At 47.3% G+C, this 19,223-nt stretch overlaps 2 protein-coding genes across 2 annotated transcripts in view; one reads left to right on the forward strand and one right to left on the reverse strand.

The window, feature by feature from the left end:
- Positions 1-19,223, reverse strand: part of PKIG (cAMP-dependent protein kinase inhibitor gamma) — a 409,002-nt gene that overhangs the window by 347,559 nt on the left and 42,220 nt on the right. The gene's annotated exons all lie outside the window — the stretch shown is intronic.
- JPH2 (junctophilin 2) overlaps positions 398-19,223 on the forward strand; it is a 69,071-nt gene continuing 50,245 nt past the window's right edge. Inside the window, exon 1 of the mRNA XM_049650724.1 lies at positions 398-1,594. Coding sequence (XP_049506681.1) covers positions 1,216-1,594 — 379 coding nt within the window. The 5' untranslated portion in view covers positions 398-1,215. The remainder of the gene's footprint in view (positions 1,595-19,223) is intronic.

A 19,223-nucleotide genomic window follows, 5' to 3' on the forward strand; every position in this document is an offset into this window, starting at 1 on the left:
TCGCCCCTCAGAGAAGAGAGAAAGGGAGCCATCGGTGCCTTTTCTGGGCTCTTTGCCAGGTGTTCCCAGGGGTGCAGAGGGGGACTGGGGGTTGTGCGTGAGCCCTGGACTCAGATTTGCTCTATCTTCCAGAATCTGTTTCCAGAACCTCACTTCTCTTCCCGAGTTCCCTCCTCTGCTTTCAAAAGCATATGTGAACCATGCCCGTTCCTTTCTCTTTAGGTCACCAGATTCCTTTATGGGGCTGGCAGCGTGGATAGCCCCGGGTCCTGTTAGGGCATGTGAGTGGTGGTGGGGCTGAGATTTGCCAATCGCTCTGCTCTGGGGGATTTTAAGTGTTCCAGGACTGGGTGTTCCTCTAGTCCTCCTTTCCCCTCCCTTCCCCGATCCCTCTGCCTGTTCTCTTTCTGCAGACTCCGGCCAGCCAGGGACGCTGGAGGTGGAAGGGAGCTCATACCCAGGGGAAGAAAAGCCACCAAACTGTCCCAGCTGCCTACACTTAGTTCTCCGCTGCCCTTCCTTGCCCCTCCAGCCTCTCGGCTGGGTCTGGAGCACTAGCCCAATTTGAAACACCCCTCCCGCTTCGAAGGAGGCTGGGCTGGCCAGGGGGTTATTTTGGGAGCAGCCTCAGAGATCCAATGGCCTTGTTAGGGCAACACTGACCTTTCCGTCCCAGGAGGAGGGCAGGATTGGAGAGGGGCGGGGCAGTGGCTGGGAGATGGACAGCCCTGCACACCCACTGGGTGGAGAAGGGGGCCAGCCGGCTGCAGGAATTCAGCCTCGGGCTGGGGGCTGTCACCAAGGAGGAATTTCTCCACTTTGAAACAGACTGGGGACCCCTCCACCCCACCCCTTTCACTGTGCTTCTTAAAGGGATCACACCGTTTTTCCTTTGACTCCAGGGAAGCCAGACTTGGGACGCTCTATGGAGACTTTGAATCTTGCCCTCCTGCTTCCTTCCCAACTGGCAGCCTTCCTCTGGCTGGTTGAGTGGGGGCCTCCCAGGCATGGCACTGACCAGCCGACCCAGTGCTGATTTGGCTCCTGGGCTCATTCAGTCTCTGGTGGCATCTTGCTTTCCCCCTCCTGGGGCACAGTGGTGAGTCAGGGGCGTCCAGCCCTGAGTGTGCTTGGAGAGTGTCGCTGGCACCCCCCCCCCATCACCCTCTCTCCCCCACGCTGGAGGACAGTGAGGTTGTCAGGGGCTACGATGAGATGAGTGGGGGCCGCTTTGACTTTGATGATGGCGGGGCGTACTGTGGGGGCTGGGAGGGGGGAAAGGCCCATGGACATGGACTGTGCACGGGCCCCAAGGGCCAGGGCGAATACTCGGGCTCCTGGAACTTTGGTTTCGAAGTGGCGGGCGTCTACACCTGGCCCAGTGGGAACACCTTCGAGGGATACTGGAGCCAGGGCAAACGGCATGGGCTGGGCATAGAGACCAAGGGACGCTGGCTCTACAAGGGCGAGTGGACACACGGCTTCAAGGGACGCTACGGAACCCGACAGAGCAGCAGCAGCGGTGCCAAGTATGAGGGCACTTGGAACAATGGCCTGCAGGATGGCTACGGCACGGAGACCTATGCAGATGGAGGTGAGCCCGGCCTGGGGCCCCGCAGAGGGGGCGATGAGTGAGGGAGACTGGTGGAGGGTGGGAAGAAGGAGGGGCGATATGACACAGAATCAGAGGAGCCAGGACGCTATTTGCTGTGTGGCACCGGGCAAGCTGCCCTACCTCTCTCAGAATCCATTTCCTTGTCAGTAAAGGTGGGGCCAGTGACAGGGCCATTGAGAGGGCTGGCAGCGGTGTTTAGGACAAGACCTGCTGTATAAATACACACTCAACACACATTCAGTAAAACCTAACTACTACTGTTTGCATGCTAGGCTTACAAACAGCCATGGAATATACTCTGGCTTGTGCTCTAGAAGAATTTGGGTCTAATCTCAACTTTGCCATGAAAGTTATTTTCAAGCAATAGATCATGAAGTGTTCATTCATTCACCCATCCATCTACCCACTTATCCATCCATCCACCCACCCACCCATCTAATCATCCACCCACACATTCATTCATCCATCTATCCATCCTTTCATTTAGTGCATATTTCTGTGGTACCTCCTATTTGCCAGGTATTATGAAAAGAGTTAGATATAAAGAGGAATAAGATACAGCCCAAGGCTTCAAAGATTGGCTTTAAACAAGCCATTATACATGAGTAGGTACAGAGTGCTGTGGCAGAGAAGTTAGATTTGAGGAGGTCAGGGGCTGCTTTAGAAGAGGTGACATCTGAGCTGGATCTTGTTGGGAAAATTGCTTTAGAGAGGGTGTGAGAGCAGGAGAGAACGAGTAAGAAGCTCAAAAGCATGAGCGTGCCCGGTGGGTTAAGGGAATGGAGAGGACTTTTCTGTGGCAAACAGCCGTGGGGAGTGGCAGAGAAGATATCATCACATCATCCACTGGGTACAACTGCATGTATCACTTAGTTGAGCCTCAGTTTCCTCATCCACAAAATCGGTTTTAGAATGTCAGCGCTGGTCAAAATGTGGTCAGTAGACAGTATCAGCATCATCTATCCACCAATTCAAAATTCAAAATCAGGGGCCCCAACTAGACCTTCGGAATCCAAATCCAAATCTTGAGGGCGGGCCTAGGCATTTGCTTTAACAAGCCTGCCTGGAAATTTTCATATACATTAAAATTTAAGAAGCAATGCTTTAGATCAGGCGCTTGCAAATGACAGATAGTGGGCCAAACTGGCCAGCTGCCTGTGTTTGTACAGCTTGTGAGCTAAGGGTGGAATATTTGAAAAAAATCAAAAGAAGAACACTACTTTGTGACATGTGGAAATTGTATGAAAGTCCCTGCATAATATCCTTTTGGCCCACAAAGCCAATACTATTTACTATTCAACTGTTTACAGGAGAATTGGCTGGCTCTTGCTTTAAATGGTCATTTAGTTTCCCCCCAGCTCAGGATAATTCTATGAAGTCTCCGTAACTTGCCCCATGGGGAAGAGGAGCTAACACAGATACCTCAGAACTATATATTTTGGCATCTGTCAGATGCATGCGTAGTTATATTATATCACTATGACAGAGGGTGAGCAGTGGACAGTCCCAGAGTGGGTTTGGGGAGGGGGCAGGAAGGGGCATGAGCCAGCCCAGAGCAGAAGTTGTGCTCAAGCTGAGGCTAGTGGGCATACACAGAGGGGCCTCACGTACAGGATGGGCTCCTGACTGGGCTGCCCATTGGTGAGCCCATGGTGAGGACCCACCCTCAAATGCATCTGCATGTTAATGAGGTTGCGTCCCTGGAGTTTCTGTGGGTGCAGTGGCAGCTACACAGCACTGGCTGGAATTGGACAGCGCTGAGGACAATTTCTGGCTCCACGCTTCCTAATTTGGTGACCATCAGCCGTTTGCTGAATGTCTGCAATTCGGTGCAACTCAATTCACTGGATGTTTATGCTGGACACTGCGCTGAGCACTGGGGACAAGTAGAGAGCAGGCCTCAGCTTCTCTGGCTACAACAGGGAGATGATCCTTGAGTGCTTGCTGGGTGTCAGATACCCATGCAGAGTGGTGCACAGGGTGCCAAATGTTCCTTCCCTAAAGTGTCTTAAAGGGGGAAACCTATTCATTCATGCATTCATTCATTCATTCATTCACGCAACCAATATTATGGGGCACCAACCAGGTGTCAGGCTCCATCCTACAGCAAGTTCCAGGAGCCAGGGCAGTGGGCAAGCAAAGTTATGAAACAAATAGCAGAGAAGGAAGAGGGTGACTTTTTGGATGGTGTAGCCTGGGAAGCAAGATGGGAGGACTAGGGAGAGAGTAACGACTTCCAGGCAGAAGGAATGATGGTCACAAAGGCCCTGAGGCAAGACTGGATTTGGCATGCTTGAGGAACAGCAAGAGTGCCAGGGTGGCAGGAGTAGAGTGGAGGGGGACAGGCAGGGGTTGACGTTGGAGCTGAAGGTGTGAGCCAGATCACGTAGGCATTGCAGGGCCCAGGGCTTGATTCTGGGTGTGCACAGGAGCTCTTCAGGCTAGGTAACTGGAAGGCCTGTTCCTCTGGTTTGTCAGAGGCCCAGACTCTTCTTCCGAATGAGACAGTCCCACATCCAGCGGCCCTGGAAACCTCAGATCTCTCCCAAGCCACACACGAGGTGCAACTCTCCAAAATTAGATGTGGCCACTGCTTCGGAAAATCTCCTTAATCAACCTGTCATCAGTTCCCCAAGGGTTTGTTAAGGACCTGCCCTTTGCCCCATCCTGGGTAGTGCTGAAGAGAATGTGGACAAATAAGATCCTGTGATTAGAAACGGCTGGGAGTCAGGCAGCCCTGGGTTATTATTGTGGCTCTATCCTATTAGTTAATCTCTTGGAGCCTTAGTTTCCTCACCAATAAAATGGACTATGCTAATCTCTCATAAGATTTCTCATGAGATAAACAGGTACTCAATAAATGGTAGTTGCTGTAATTACTATTCACCTTCATTAACTCATTCAATAAATATGCATTGAGTGATTATTATGAAGCTAGCTCTATACTATACTGGTGGTGGGAGGGAGGAGTATAGACATGAACAGGATGGGCAAGGTCCCTATCTTCTAGAGAATCTAACAAGAAATTGTACTATAGTGTGTTAGGTACTAGGCAGGAAAGTACTGGGAACTAAGGGAGGAAGAGGTGGGCAACTAATCAGACTGAGGCATTCAGGAAGGCTTCCTGGAGTAAGTGGCAAGCCGGGCTCTGAAGTATGGAGTGAGCCAGGTGACAAGGGTGGGAGATGAGTGCCCCAGGTGGAGAGAACAGTGCACACAGGTCAGGAGGTCCAGAACTTACTGCCATCCAGGAAATAAAGCTGAAAGTTGCATCTCATCCCCAGTTTTCGGAAGGACTGATCAAAGGGACAATATGTTCCATTTCCTCCAGTCCCCACCTTGCCTTGCGGTCAAATGTCGCAGGTGACTGCCTCCTCTAAACTAAAGGAGGGGCACCTGGGTAGCTCAGTTGGCTAAGTGTCCGACTCTTGATTTCAGCTCAGGTCATGATATCATGGTTCATGAGTTCGAGCCCCACATCGGGCCCTGCACTGAGCATGGAGCCTGCTTGAGATTCTCTCCCTCCCTCTCTCTCTCTCTGCCTCTCCCCTGCTCGCTTGCTCTCTCTCTCAAAATAAATAAAATAAACATTCATAAAATTTATAAAAATAAATAAACCAAAGGAAACAGCAGTTTTCCAAACTGGAGGTATTGACCCATTAATAGGCAGTAAAATCAATTTAGTGGGTCATGACCTGCATTTTTAGAAATGAAAGAACAGAACAGAAAAATCAGAGTGTTTCACAGAGGATAAGAAAGCATTGTTTCCTGAAACATTTGTTCAGCTGAAGATATATGTACGTATATAATGTGTGTGTGTGTGTGTGTGTGTGTGTGTGTGTGTGTGTATAAAAACTTCTGTGCTTACTGCATCGTGTATTTCTTACATGATGTGTGTATAAATGTATTTCCTACTGCAGGTCATGGTCAAAAACATTTGAAAATCACTATTCTAAAGTGACTTGACGTGGAACCCTCATCCAAGCCTCTCCATTCCCACGTCCACAGACTCTCCCTCTCCTCCAAGCCTGACACTTCAGCTGGGGGTTAATTAAGCTCTCCAGCAACCCTCCCCCCCCCTCCCCGGGAAGGAGAAGATGGAAGGAAAGGTGCCCCCTGGGGTCCCAAACCCTGCTATAAGCCTCATGGCACCCCTCCCCTGTCTACAGCCCTCTTCCTGCCCTGGCCATATATAGCAAAACTAAAAATAGCTGCTGACTTAAAGCTCCAAAGCAAGCATACACCCAGGCCTTAAGTAGTAATGCTCCTTTGACGGCCTAGCTGTCTCCACCCCAGGGACCCACAGACTCCAGGACTGGAAGGGCCATTGGCGATCTTTGCTTTCCTAGGTTCTTGATCTGGGGCCTGTGCCTTGGCCTCAAAGGCCCATCAGGGTGCAGGCAATATGTGTGCATATGCATATGGGTTATCTGTGTTTTTCCTCAGAGAGCCCTCAGATTCTTAAAGTAATCTGGTGCTCCAATAAGTTCTAGAACTACTTACTTATCTAGTCAGCAATCCCCTCCCCCAAATGTGCAGTGGAAAAACCAGGCCCAAGACTGACTTTGTTCATAAAGCCAATAGTAATAATAATAGTTAATATGTTTGGTGTGCTTACTATGTGCCAGGTGCTGTTCTTGGCATGGAACACGCTATGTTATTTAAACTTTCACAACAACCTCGTGGGGAAGTACTGTTATCACCCCGATTTTACAGACGAGGAAACAGAGACAGATGATTTAAGCACTGTATTCTTACTCATGGTCCTCTAGCTAGTAAGAGGCAGACATAGAATCGGATGGTAGTAAGTGATAATTAAATATTTCACAGTATAACTATTTTTAATAAACAATAAACAACTATACAAAATAAGACTGGCTACACCATGGGTGAGACCTAGTGCAAAATGAAAACGCAAGACCCCTTCTTCAATATCATTAAGAATTTCAACACACTGACAGCCAAGAATTAAACCAAGTGCAGGGCCTTCTAAGTGCAGAGCCTGGAGCTATGACACAGGGGGTATGCTCATGAAGCAGGCCTTGACAACGGCCATATCTGCATGAGCCACTTACTGTGTCTTTACTCTGTGCCAGGCTCTGTGCTAAGAATCTTACACGTTTTATACTATTCAGGCTTCTTAATACTTTCATTGACTACCCTAGCGGTGTTTACATCTTTATGACTACAACCCGCTATAAGTTAGGTATTTCACATTGTAATTCTAGACATACACACACAAATGTAAAACTGAAATATATCACTGAAAAATATTTCCCTTCCTATATGCAGTACTTGCTATTATCTCTTTTATTCCATCCTGTTGACAGAATTAAACTCTGCCCTGATAGAGTACAGCACTTAGAACAGAATTTAACATGTGGGTTAGTGCTATTATTATTATTATTATTATTACATGTTTAGCTATGACAACTGGGTCAAAAACCCAAGCTTCTGCTCTCTGGATCCAATTTTCTTTCTCTTGCCTAAAGCTGATGGCTTAAGCTCATTTTAGCCCAATTGACTCTGAACATGGGAGCAAAATGGATTTGCCAGGATCTGGGTCTGAGCAATACCTAGTGTCCCATTATCTGGGCCTGGGATATGTGTTCCTTGAAGCAACTTTATTCATTCATTCATTCATTCATTCATTCATTATCCACAGGAATATCTTTTCTATTGATCTGTTTGTCTACCTTTATGCCAATATCACATTGCCTTTGTTACTGGAGCTTTACAGTAAATTTTATTTTATTTTATTTTATTACAGTAAATTTTATTTTTTAAGTTTATTTTGAGAGAGAAAAAAAGAGAGAGAGCACAAGGGGGGGCGGACAGAGAGAGAGGGAGAGAGAGAGAATCCCAAACAGGCTCTGCACTGTCAGCTCAGAGTCTGATGAGGGGCTCAAACTCATGAACCATGAGATCATGACCTGAGCCGAATTCAAGAGTTGGATGGACACCTAACCGACTGAGCCACCCAGGCACCCCTATAGTCAATTTTATAGTAAATATTAAAATCAGAGTAAATCTTCCAACTTTGCTCTTTTTGCTTATGGCTGGGTTCTTCTAGGTCATTCCCGGTTCTATATACATTATCAAATCAGCTTGTTCATTCTAGTAAAAAGACTGATAGGCATTAAAGTGATTAAAATTGCCTTAGACCTAGGGCGCCTGGGGGGCTTGGTAGGTTAAGTGTCCGACTCTTGATTTCGGCTCAGGTCATGATCTCGTGGTTCATGAGTTTGAGCCCTGTATCAGGCTCTGCATGCTGGCAGTGCAGAGCCTGCTTGGAATTCTCTCTCTCTCCCTTTCTCTGCCTCTTCCCTGCTCACTCCCTCTCTCTAAAACAAACAAACAAACAAAAACTTAAAAGAAATGCCTTAGACCTATACATCAATTTACAGAGAATGGATAATTTAACAGTAGTGACACTTCCAATCCATGGACGTGGTATAAGTCCCTATTTATTTAAGTCTTTAATTTCACTTAGCAATGTTTTGGAGTTTTCAGTGTTTTGCACACTTTTTTTCATTGAATAAAGTTACAAGCTTTTTAAACGATATTGTAAATGGAATTTTAAATTTCATTTTTCCAATTGTTCATTGCTAGGTTATAGAAATGCAATTATTTTTGTCATTGACTTTGAATCAATTAATTTACCCTGCTAAATTAATTTTTTAGTTCCAGTGGGATTTTTTTTGTTCTTTTTCAGATTTAAAAGGAACATCTTTTAGTTTAAAATTTCTCGATTGCTATTAAAAATCAAGCGTGGAAGTCCTAAGAGGGGCACGTGGGACTTAGCATGTGGGGCTTGCAGTAGCCAGATCTGGGTTCAAATGCCCACTGTGCCACTTCTTTCTTTAAAAGAAAAATTTTTTTAATTTAATTCTATTTTTTTATTTTTAATTTATTTGAGAGAGAGATAGCAGGGGAGAGGCTGAGACAGAGAGGGAGACATAGAATCCAAAGCAGGCTCCAGGCTCCTAGCTGTCAGCACAGAGCCCAATGTGGGGCTCAAACTCACAAACTACGTGATCATGACCTGAGCTGAAGTTGGTCCCTCAACCAACCGAGCCACCCAGGTGCTCCCCTGCTGTGCCACTTCCTAAATCTTTGAACGTGGGCACTCTGAGCTTCCATTTCCTTTTTTTCCTTAGGGATATCACATTCTCCTTCAAAACATGGCTGAAACAATGGAATGAGATGACACATAAAAAGCACTTAGCATAATGCCTGGCACATAGAAAGTGCTGAAACTATTCTCCTTTCTTGCATTCCCTTCACCGTCTAGAGGGTGAACTAATTCAGGATGGTCTGAACCACAGCTGTTTTGGGGAGACTGTTTCAGCACAGAAACTAGCTTTTGACTTGGGAGCAGTTAATAAGCTAAGACTTTGATTCAATTAGTTCTGCCTTGAGTCCTGCCAGTGTTGATGGAACTCCTGCCAGGCACGATTCCATTTCGAATGTAGAATCAGCATAATTTAACCTCATCTTGAAAATCTCATGTCCCAGTTCACAGCCAGGGGGCCAGTGTGACAGCCGGCTGAGCTGCTGTCATGGCAGCTTCTTGGCTTTATCTGGGACCCCAGGAGAGCCGAGCAGACCCTCAGGGAGACAGGGAAGTGGACACAATTAGTCTTTCTTCTCTGCAGCTTTGCTTTCTGTGATGTGTGTGTCCAATTGGCCAAGTCTCTGCACACATGCTCCTGTCCAAGGCCAGGCCCTTGGGATTCATGAGGCTTGCTTGTTTCCAGAGCCTGCTAATTCCATGTCCCCAACAGCTGTTCCCTGGACCAGCCCTTGCTGCCACACCCTTGTGAGGAATGTTGAGCCTCATTTTCTGAGGGCCCTGGTTGAGGTTGGGGTGCAGGCTGAACGGGGGGATGGTGTTGCTTCCTGCCCTAGACCAGAGGGCTACCCTTGTTCTCTTCTACCCCTTCTGGAGCTAGAGCCACAGAGTAGGTGGACAGTTAGGTCTGGTCACGAATGAAGCATCCAGGACCCCTACTCGTTCCTCTATAACTGAGAGTTGACTGGCCCAGACCCACCTGGAAAAATCTATAGAATGATCCAGGGGCTGTGGGAAGGCCAGAACCCCTTCTCCCCAGGCAAGTAGTGAGCACCGTGAGCCTGGAAGTATCCAAGCCTATGCTGTTGACCATCATCTGGGCAATGTAGAGTGGGGGGTCACACACTGAGGCCTGAGGGCTGCACACAGCCTGCAGGAAATGCTCTATTTGGCATGCACAGTGACGATGGTTTTTTTTTAAATTTTTTTAATGTTTATTTTTTGAGAGAAAGAGAGAGACAGAGAGACAGAGCACGAGTGGGGGAGGGGCAGAGAGAGAGGGAGACAGAGAATCCGAAGCAGGCTCCGGCCTCTGAGCTGTCAGCACAGAGCGCGACTCAGGGCTGAAACCCACAGACAGTAAGATCATGACCTGAGTCGAAGTCAAACGCTCAGCTGACTAAGCCACCCAGGTGCCCCTGCACACATGATGTTTTTAAGACTTTTATTTTTAATTAACTTTGAATCCTTTATGGGTAAAGGATTCATCTTAGTAAAGTGATCAAATTTCACATCACTGATGACAGGACGGTCTTACAACATAGGCCCTTGATGGGATGTACAGAGGAGGGCACAGCATCACCTATATATACACCATTCCTGCCAGGAAGGTGTGGAGAGGAGGCAGTTTATGCAGGGCCTTGTAGGCCATCATAAGAATCTGGCTTTTACTATGAGAAAAATGAGGCCTATAAGAGTGACATGGTCAGATCTTGTTTAAAGGGATTCCTTTGGCTACTCTGTTGAGAGACTGGGGAGAGGAGGTGGTGCAGAAAGGTAGAAGCAGGGAAACAAATCAGTGAGCTTACTGACAGGTGAGAATACAAGCTTGGGCCACCATCTGATGGCGGCAGAGGTGGAGAGGTGGCTGAATTCTGGATCTACTATGAAGGTAGCATCAATAGATTTTGCTGATAGATTGGATAGGGGGAGTGAGAGAAAGAGGAGTCCAGGATGGCTCCAAGGCTTTGGCCTAAGCCTCGGAAAGATGGCATTGCCCTGACCTGAGATGGGCCAAGAGTTCGAAGAGGGAAGGTCAGGAGCTCAGTGTTGGACGTCGTGGGTGAGAGATGCCTGTTGCACATGCCACCTGGGCATGAGGGTTGTGGGCAGGCCTGAGCATAGAAAGGGAGCCTGAAATGGGGCGCCTGGGTGGCTCAGTCGGTTAAGCCTCCAACTTTGGCTCAGGTCGTGATCTCACAGTTTGTGAGTTTGAGCCCTGCATTGGCCTCTGTGCTGACAGCTTTGAGCCTGGAGCCTGCTTCGGATTCTCTATCTCCCTCTCTCTCTTCCCCTTCCCCATTTGCTCTTTCTCTCTCTCTCTCTGTCTCTCTGTCTCTCTGTCTCTCTGTCTCTCTCTGTCTCTCTCTCTCTCAAATATAAACAAACATTCAAAAAAAATTTAGAAAAAGGGGGCCTGAATGACCATGGGGGGCCTCCTTTGAACCCAGACTCTCTCCCTTTGATATCTTTTTGCCTCCCCTACACCCAATTATTTCTGGTTTCCCAGGCCCTCAGGGTTACTGAGCCGACTCAGAGCCTGGCAAAGGCACTTTCACCCAGGTGACTGGTCCGCAGGGCTGGCAGCACCCAGGTGATGTCGCCTGGTTAATTCCCTGCTTCTTGTGTGAGCTGTGGGGTGTCATCCGGGGTAGCAGCCTCTGAATGTGGGGATGGTGGAGCCCTGCAGGCCACGGGGACTTGTCCTACACCCGCTGTAACCTGACTCTGCTCCCAGGAGCTGGTCACAAATGCTTCTCCGCTTTGGGTTGCCTTTCGGTGATCCCAGGAAACCAGGGACAGTGGAGCTCTGATGGGCGGCAGCTCTTGGGAGCCGTGGGAAGGGAGTTTGGTGCCACCTTGCAGGCAAGCCAGAGAACAAGGCCTTGGGGTTGTTATGGGAAAAAAGAAATGCAGTCTAAACGCTCACACAAAAGGCCTGCTACACTAACTCAAGAGAACCATGCCATGAAGTACTAAAACCATTAAAAAGACAAAGGCAGACCCACCTATACTAAGACGTTTTAAGGGAACAAGAACCATTTGACAAATATTTATTGAGTGCTATGTGCTAGGCAGTGTTTTCAGTGATGGGGCTAATGGTAGAGTGCGGGAACAGCTAAACATTTAGTCTATTTGTTATATGTATATCCTTGTAAATGAGCGGAAAAGGCCTCTTAGGACCTAGATTGTTAACAGTGATTACCCTTCTCACCCTGGGGAAATAGTACACAAGTTGTTGTTGTTGTTGTTGTTTTTAATTTTAAATACTCCTGTATTGTTTGAATTTTGTGCAGTGAGCATATATGATTTTTATAATTTTGTTCCAAGTTCTGTATTTTGAGAGAGAGAAAGTTGGGGAGGGAGAGAGAGAGAGAGAAAGAGAGAGATAGAGAGTATCCGAAGCTGACAGTGCAGAGCCCAATGTGGGGCTTGAACTCACCAACTGTGAGATCATGACCTAAGCTGACGTTGGATGCTTAACTGACTGAGCCACTCAGGCACCCCAACTTTTATATTTTTAAAGAGTGTCCTGCCCACCAACACATATACAACACTTACATATACAAATAAAAAGCCTTCAGGGTGAGGCGCCTGGTTGGCTCAGTTGGTTGAGCGTCTGACTCTTGGTTTCAGCTCAGGGCATGATCTCATGGTTTGTGGGTTTGAGCCCCGCATTGGGCTCTGTGCTGGGGGTGCAGATCTTGCTTGGGATCCTCTCTCTCCCTCTCATTCTGCCTCTCTCTCTCTCTCAAAAAAACAAAACAAAACAAAAACAAAAACAAAAACAAAAAAACAAAAAGAAAAAAGAAAAGAAAAGAAACTGTCAGGGTACAAAAAAGGTTTGGAGGCTCTAAGCAAAGTTCCCCAGAATCTAGGCTCAGATCTCAAAAGATTCCCCCTTTGTTCCTCTCCATTCTGGGGTATTCAGCAGTTCAAAGCGAGGCGGGATTGAAAGAGCTGGCAAGGCAGTAGATCTATTCTTTAATCTCAGATGAGCTATGGCCGGGTTGTGTGGCCTTAGGCAGGCCCCTCCACCTCTCTGTGTGCAAGCTTCCTCCTCTGTAAAATGAGGGGGCTGAACCACACTTACTCCCAAGGGTAAGTCACTTTTTTCTTATATGCAACACCAGCTATTTGACTATAGCTACCTGCAGATGTGATAAGGGGTCCTATGCTCAGCCATATCAGGATCATGACTGATTAGCAATTACTGTTGTGGACACACTGTGGGTAAGAGATGGACCATATGACAGATTACTTGTTGCCTTGAACTAGGTGGTCTCGGAGGGCCACTTATTCTCGGGATTGAGATAGTCTCACCTTGAAGTTGAGGTTGTCAGTGAACATGCTGCACATTTGTAGGTATCAGGAACATACCAGTCTGTATTACATACGGGTGCTGGCACCAGTTGCTACCATCTCATGAGAGCCCATTACTAAATTTTCAGGAATTTTGCAAGCTGGCTGTTCAACTGTTGGTAGCCTGTCTGGCCGCGGTGGGTATACTTACAAGATGGAAATTGGCTAGCACTACAAAATCAGGGTTGTTTGTTTATTTTTCCAAAGAGCTATTCTAACAGCACACCATTGAACATTGTGCTAATATGACATGCCCTTTTTTCCTTCTCACCCAGATGAAGGGTAACCAAGCAGCCTGCTTTGCCTGGGAACTCTCCTGGTTTTAGTACTGAAACTCCTAATCTTGGGAAATCCCTCAGTCTCGGGCAAACTGGGATGACTGGTTACCTTGCAATCCTTTCCCATGAGGTGAAGGGAGCAAACATTTGTTGATGAGAGTCTGAGACCTCTGCTAGAGAACCCATGTAAATACTCCAGCAGTAGACGCTGCAGGACACCCTCAGATACCCGCCAGGGGCAGAGTCCTCCTTCCCCTTGCTGCCAGGACCACTGGTTGCTGATGGCTCACAGCCAGGCACTGTTGTCTGTCAGAAGGAGCTGCCTAGCTCAGTGGGCAACCCAGAGCTAATGACTGCTTGATACAGGAGTCCAAAGACCCAGCCTCTTTGGACAACTCTGAAGGGCCATACTAGCTCCAGAGATCCCCATGGGATCACTACAAGCCTTGGCTTGTTCAACTTGAAGAAGTTCAACTTCTTCTGCAGTTGAATCCAGAAGATTCCTTCCTTCCTTCCTTACAGATGCTCATCCCAAGAGTATTCCCCCAAAATCACTCACATGCAATCTTGGCTTCCTAGGGACCCAAGACTATCCTTGAGGCACTCGGAAACCACTGCAGGGTTTTAGGCAGGGTCACCTGATCAGATCTACATCTTATTAAGATGACGACTCTGGCAGCAGCAAAGGGTGGACTGCAGCATCAGGGGAGGCAGGAGACCAGGGGAGATGCTGTTGTAGTTAACCAGGAGGCACTGGTGCAGCCTGGACTAGATGGACAGGGTGAAGATAAAGAGAAGTGGGGGAAATTAAAGAAATATTCAGAGTCAGGTCCGTCTGTTTCCAAAGCCCAAACAATTTCCATTATGCTGCTGCCCCCAAAGATGTCTCAGGCCTGGCTTGCTTTCTCAGGGACACTGGGTCCATGGTATTTATCAAGGTGGGTTAGAGTTGAGCTGGGATGGGTCCCCTATATTTAGGAGCATCTATATAGGTATCTGTGGCATAAGGGCATGCTTGTTCACTGCTGTGCATTCCTGGTTTACATGGCCCAATTTTGGTGCACCTGGACAAGAGCCACTGACTTCTGGACTCTCGGTTGCTCAGTCCCCTGCCTGCCATTCTCCATCTTAAACAATGTCTGAGATCTGCTGATGACACTTCCATAGTCCTGTCCAAAGATCTTGTGCTGACATCTGACACTATGGGAAAGGATTTGAGGAAGGACCAAGAATGGCTATTAGACCAAATAGATAAGATATAGATGAGACAGCTGTATAAGAGGTAAGAAGTGACAAATGTCTCAAGCAATGAGAGTATGGAGGAAAAAAGATACTCCAGGAAGGTTTTCTGGAGGAGATGACTTTGAAGCTGGGCTTTGGTGGATTTGGGAAGACAAAACTAGGAGGGTGAATTGGGACCAGGTCATGAAGACAATGGACTGTCGGGTCAGGACTTCCATAGGCAGCGGGGACCACAGGAGAGGAGTTAGCCCTGATTCTTCTCTCTCCATCTCTGTTCAGCCCTCCAGGGACACTGGTGTTCAGACCTCAGACAGTTTCCTGGAAATAGGCAGGTGTCACTGGCCAGAGGGGGTGATGTTCTCAGTGTCCATTCTGTATTTGGAGGCAGAATCCCTGGTCTGGGCCACATGTCTCTTCTCTGGGTCAAAGTGGGTTCTGGATCTCCTAGACTTCCTTTGGGTTTCTGAAATGGTCCGCTCCCTTCAGAGCTGAGGTCTGGATGAAGGATTGCAAACCTTTAGCTCGTAAGGGATATTCTCAGATTTCTAGAGGCGTAGAGGAGAAAGCACTGGTCAGGACACCTGGCTGTGACCACCAACAGCTGCTATACTTGAAGCAAGTAATTTAAATTCTTAGTTTCGATTGTTCCAACTATAAAATCACAATGATGACACCGATACCTGTTAGGATATTTTTTTGTCTGTGGGAAACAGAAAACCCTAACTCCAAGTGAATTAAACAAGCATTTTCTATAGAAATATAATGTGGGCTACAGATGTAATTTAAAATTTTCTAGTAGCCACACGTAAAAAAGGTGAAATTAATTTTAATAATATATTTTATTTAGGGGCACCTGGATGGCTCAGTTGGTTAAGCATCTGACTCTTGATCTCAGCTTGATTTCAGGGTCTGCGTTGGGCTCCATGTTGGGTGTGGAGCCTCCTTAAAAAATATATATTTTATTTGACCCATTAACCAAAATACCATCTCTACATGTAATCAATATATAATTATTAGTGATGTATTTTACATTTTTTTGGTGCCAATTCTTTGCAATCTGGTGCTCAATAACCACCTGTGTCTCCTGGCTGCCATGTTGGACAGCACAGACCTAAACAATAAGGATATTTATAATCTCACATAAAGAAGAATCCAGAGGTAGGAGAGTCTCAGGATTGGTTAACTTGGAGGCTCAACAATGTCAACAAGGACCCAGGGTCCTGCCATGTTTTGCTCTGCATCCATATAGTGTCAACTCTATTCTCAGTGGCTTCATGGTACTAGGTTGGCTGCCACAGCTCCAGGGGTCACCTCCACATGCAGCAATACCCAGCAGCAGAAGAGTATATGCCTGCATGTTTCTCCTTAAAGGAACTAGGAACTCTTTCCTGCCTCCCTGGTCCGCCCCCCAGCAAACTTTCCCTCCGGTCTCACTGCTGGATTTCATCAAATGCTCACATCGAATCCAATCATTGGCAAGGTAAGTAGACATGAAGTCTGGCTGAGAGCAATCAGGATTTACCCCTGGATAAGGAACCTTTCTCTGAGGCCCAGGAAGGAGGTCTGGGCCCTTGAACAGAACGAGGTTCCATCAGCAAAGGAGAAATCCACTATTGGGTAACCACTGGGATCTGCATGACACCTGCCAGGTACAGCATGTCACAGGTTTGACAGAAGGAACAGAGCCAACTGGTTAACGAGAGGCTAGTGTAGAGTTTTGCAGCTCTTACTCAAGTTGCATATTTGAGCCATCAGAGGTGCTTTAAAAAACTCCAGTGTCCACGTCAGTTAAGTCATAATCTCTCCCCCAAAGGGTGGATCTTGTACTATAAATATGGTTTCCAGAAACTACTCTCTCATGTGTGTCTAGAGGGTGTGGAGGCAGGTCTCATTGATGAAGAGACCCCCCCCCCCAAATTTTCTTCCTCCCAAGGACAGAAACTTTAAGGCCTCCTGGGTCAGAGATGTGGCCAAAGCAGCCAAGCCTGGGCATCCCAGCGCATAAGCCTGCTTTCTTACAAGCAAGCAGACGTAGGTGGAAAATTGGAGCTGGGCTCATTCTCTCCCTCTGAGTTCTTTCTGTCCTCCCCGGCTCCTTTTCAACTCTCCAGTTAATCCTTTCTGGGCGAGCTTTTCTGAGCAAAGATTCTAGCCTGCCAAAACTAGCCTTTATTGAGCACTTACTGTGTTCATATGGTTCATTTATTCCTTGGTCCGCCAATCCTCCCTCACCACCTAAGGCCTGGACCATTATCACTCTGCATCACTGGTGTGGCTGCCTAACATTTATTTCTGTGGTGGTTGCTTAAATCTAGTCTATCCTTGGCGCTCAACTCTATGCCTCTTGAGGGTGGAGATCATGTCTATTTATCACTGTGTCCCCAGTATCTAACACCAAGAATTCCAGGTCCATAGCAAATACTCATTAAATTCAAACAAGTGAATGAACAATGATCTAAAGTATGTATCATTATCTCCATTTTAAGAAGGACAAGCTGAGGCTCAGCAGGCTTAAATAGTTTGACATGTTTTAGAACTATTTGGCATCAGAGTCAAGGTTGAAACCCAGCTTATTCTGTACTAAACCAGAAGGGCAACTGCAGGGGGAAGATGATATTCAGGTTTTATTAACTTTAGGAGCCTGGTCTGAGGGACAGAACTGTATTTACCAGCCTTTTACATGTACCCCAATAATTTCCAGGGTTTGGGCTGCTAAATCTAGACCTGACCACATTGGCAGCCACTGCCAGTCACTATTGAGTACTTACCATGTGCTGAGTCATGAAGGAAAAAAGAAAATGTGGTTCCTGCCCCTGGAAGAATGGAAGGGTATCACTGCAGAGAAGATACAGATTCATCAGACGTTTACTGTAGGCTTCCTTGGGCCTGGGAATTGTGCTAGATGCTGGGATCATAGCAGGAATAAGCTGGATATGGCTCCCTCCCTCTTGGAAGCCAAAGTCCAGTGGGAAAGGCTTATGGTGGACAAATGACCTTAACAGTTATTTAATTGCAATTGGGAAAAGTGCCAAGAAGAACAGGGAGACATGACATCATATGGCAGTACTCAGGGGGCAGGGTTCAAGAAACCCTCCTGGATGAAGTCATATTTAAGCTGAAACTTGAAATATCAAAAGAAGTTGGCCAGGGGAAGAGAGAAGGGAAGAGCATGCTGAGAAGAGGTGGAGGGCGGCAGGAGCATGTGCAAAGGTCCTGAGGTGGAAAGGCAAATGTGACTGGAGAGGGGGTCAGAGGCTGAGAATCCTGCCTCTTACCCCGAGGGCAGTGAGAATCCCTGTAGAGTCTACAAGGCCAAGTGAGGGGCCAGCCCAAAGGTGATCAGGAAGCACTTCCTTCCATAGAAAGCTCATCTTAGCCAGATGGCTGTGGGCAGGGTCCTCCTTTTCCCTCTCTTCAGATGCAGATGCTGCGTTCTTCCAGTCCCCAGGGAGAGCTGTCCTGTCTTAGAGAGAGTCAGGCTGGGGATGGCCCCAGCACTTGGCTTTTCCCCCTTCCCAGGGCCCCGTCACTCCCAGTCTCCCCTGGGTGTCTGTGCCTCTTGCCACTTGCTTGTAAGTTTCCTAATATAGCCTGGCCGTTTCCTCCCCAGCTGGTGGCCAAGAGCAATCTCAGTTTCTCTTGGGCTTAAAGGGACCATGTCAGCCCATCTCACGCCAACTTTAAGCTAAAGGTAGATTGGTTGATTTAATTTCACAAATGTGTCCAACCCAGAGATTAGATGTCCTCTGTCTTTCTCCCAGGTTACCAACTTCTCTGCTCCATTCTTGTTCACTTTCTCCTTTCAAATATTTGTTTTTCTTCTTTCTTCTGAGCACAGTAAGGAGCACAGCTGGACATGGATGGGAGTTTTGGTACATTTATTAGCTTTGTCACCTTGGGTGGGTCTTATAGGAACCATTAAATACCTCTCTGGGAGTGAGCTGTGCAGATTTCTGGAGGAAGACTGTTTCAGGCAGAGGGAGCAGCAAACAGAAAGGCCCCGAAGCAGGGGCATGGCTCATGGAACGGGAGGAACAATAAGGAGGACTTTGTGGCCAGAGTGGAGTGAGGGAAAGGAGGAATGGAGGGATGTGAGGACAGAGAAGTGATGGCGATGAGATCAGGTTAGGTCTGTGGATCACTAAGGACTTCAGCTTTTCCTCTGAATGAGAAGAGGCAGAGCAGTGTCGTGATTTTTGACTTTATTACATTTGGACAGAATCCCTGTGATTAGTGAGCTAGGAATGGACAGAGACGCACGGGGCAGAGAGAGACCAGTGTGGCAGCCATTATGAAAATCCAGGACGAGAGACAACCGTGGCTCAGGCTACCGCCTAGTAGCAGGGGGGTGTGAGAAGTGGCCGGATTTCAGAGTCACTTGGAAAGGAGAGTTGACAGGATTTTCCAATGGCTATTTGCAGAATGCTGTGCTGGAGTGGTTTTTTTCTTAAAAATTTATTTACAAATTAGATTATTTATTACATCAAGGTATAGTTTCCAGGCAGAGAATTCATTTTAAGTGCACGGTCTTGACAAATGTATACACCTGTGTAACCACCAGTACAATCAAGGTGTAGAACATTTCCATCAGTTCGGAAAGTTCCCTTGTACCCCTCTCTGGTAGATCCCTCCTACCTGCAGCCCTGGTAAC

This window comes from Panthera uncia, assembly GCF_023721935.1.
Source record: "Panthera uncia isolate 11264 chromosome A3 unlocalized genomic scaffold, Puncia_PCG_1.0 HiC_scaffold_11, whole genome shotgun sequence".
NCBI classification, from domain to species: Eukaryota; Metazoa; Chordata; class Mammalia; order Carnivora; family Felidae; genus Panthera; species Panthera uncia.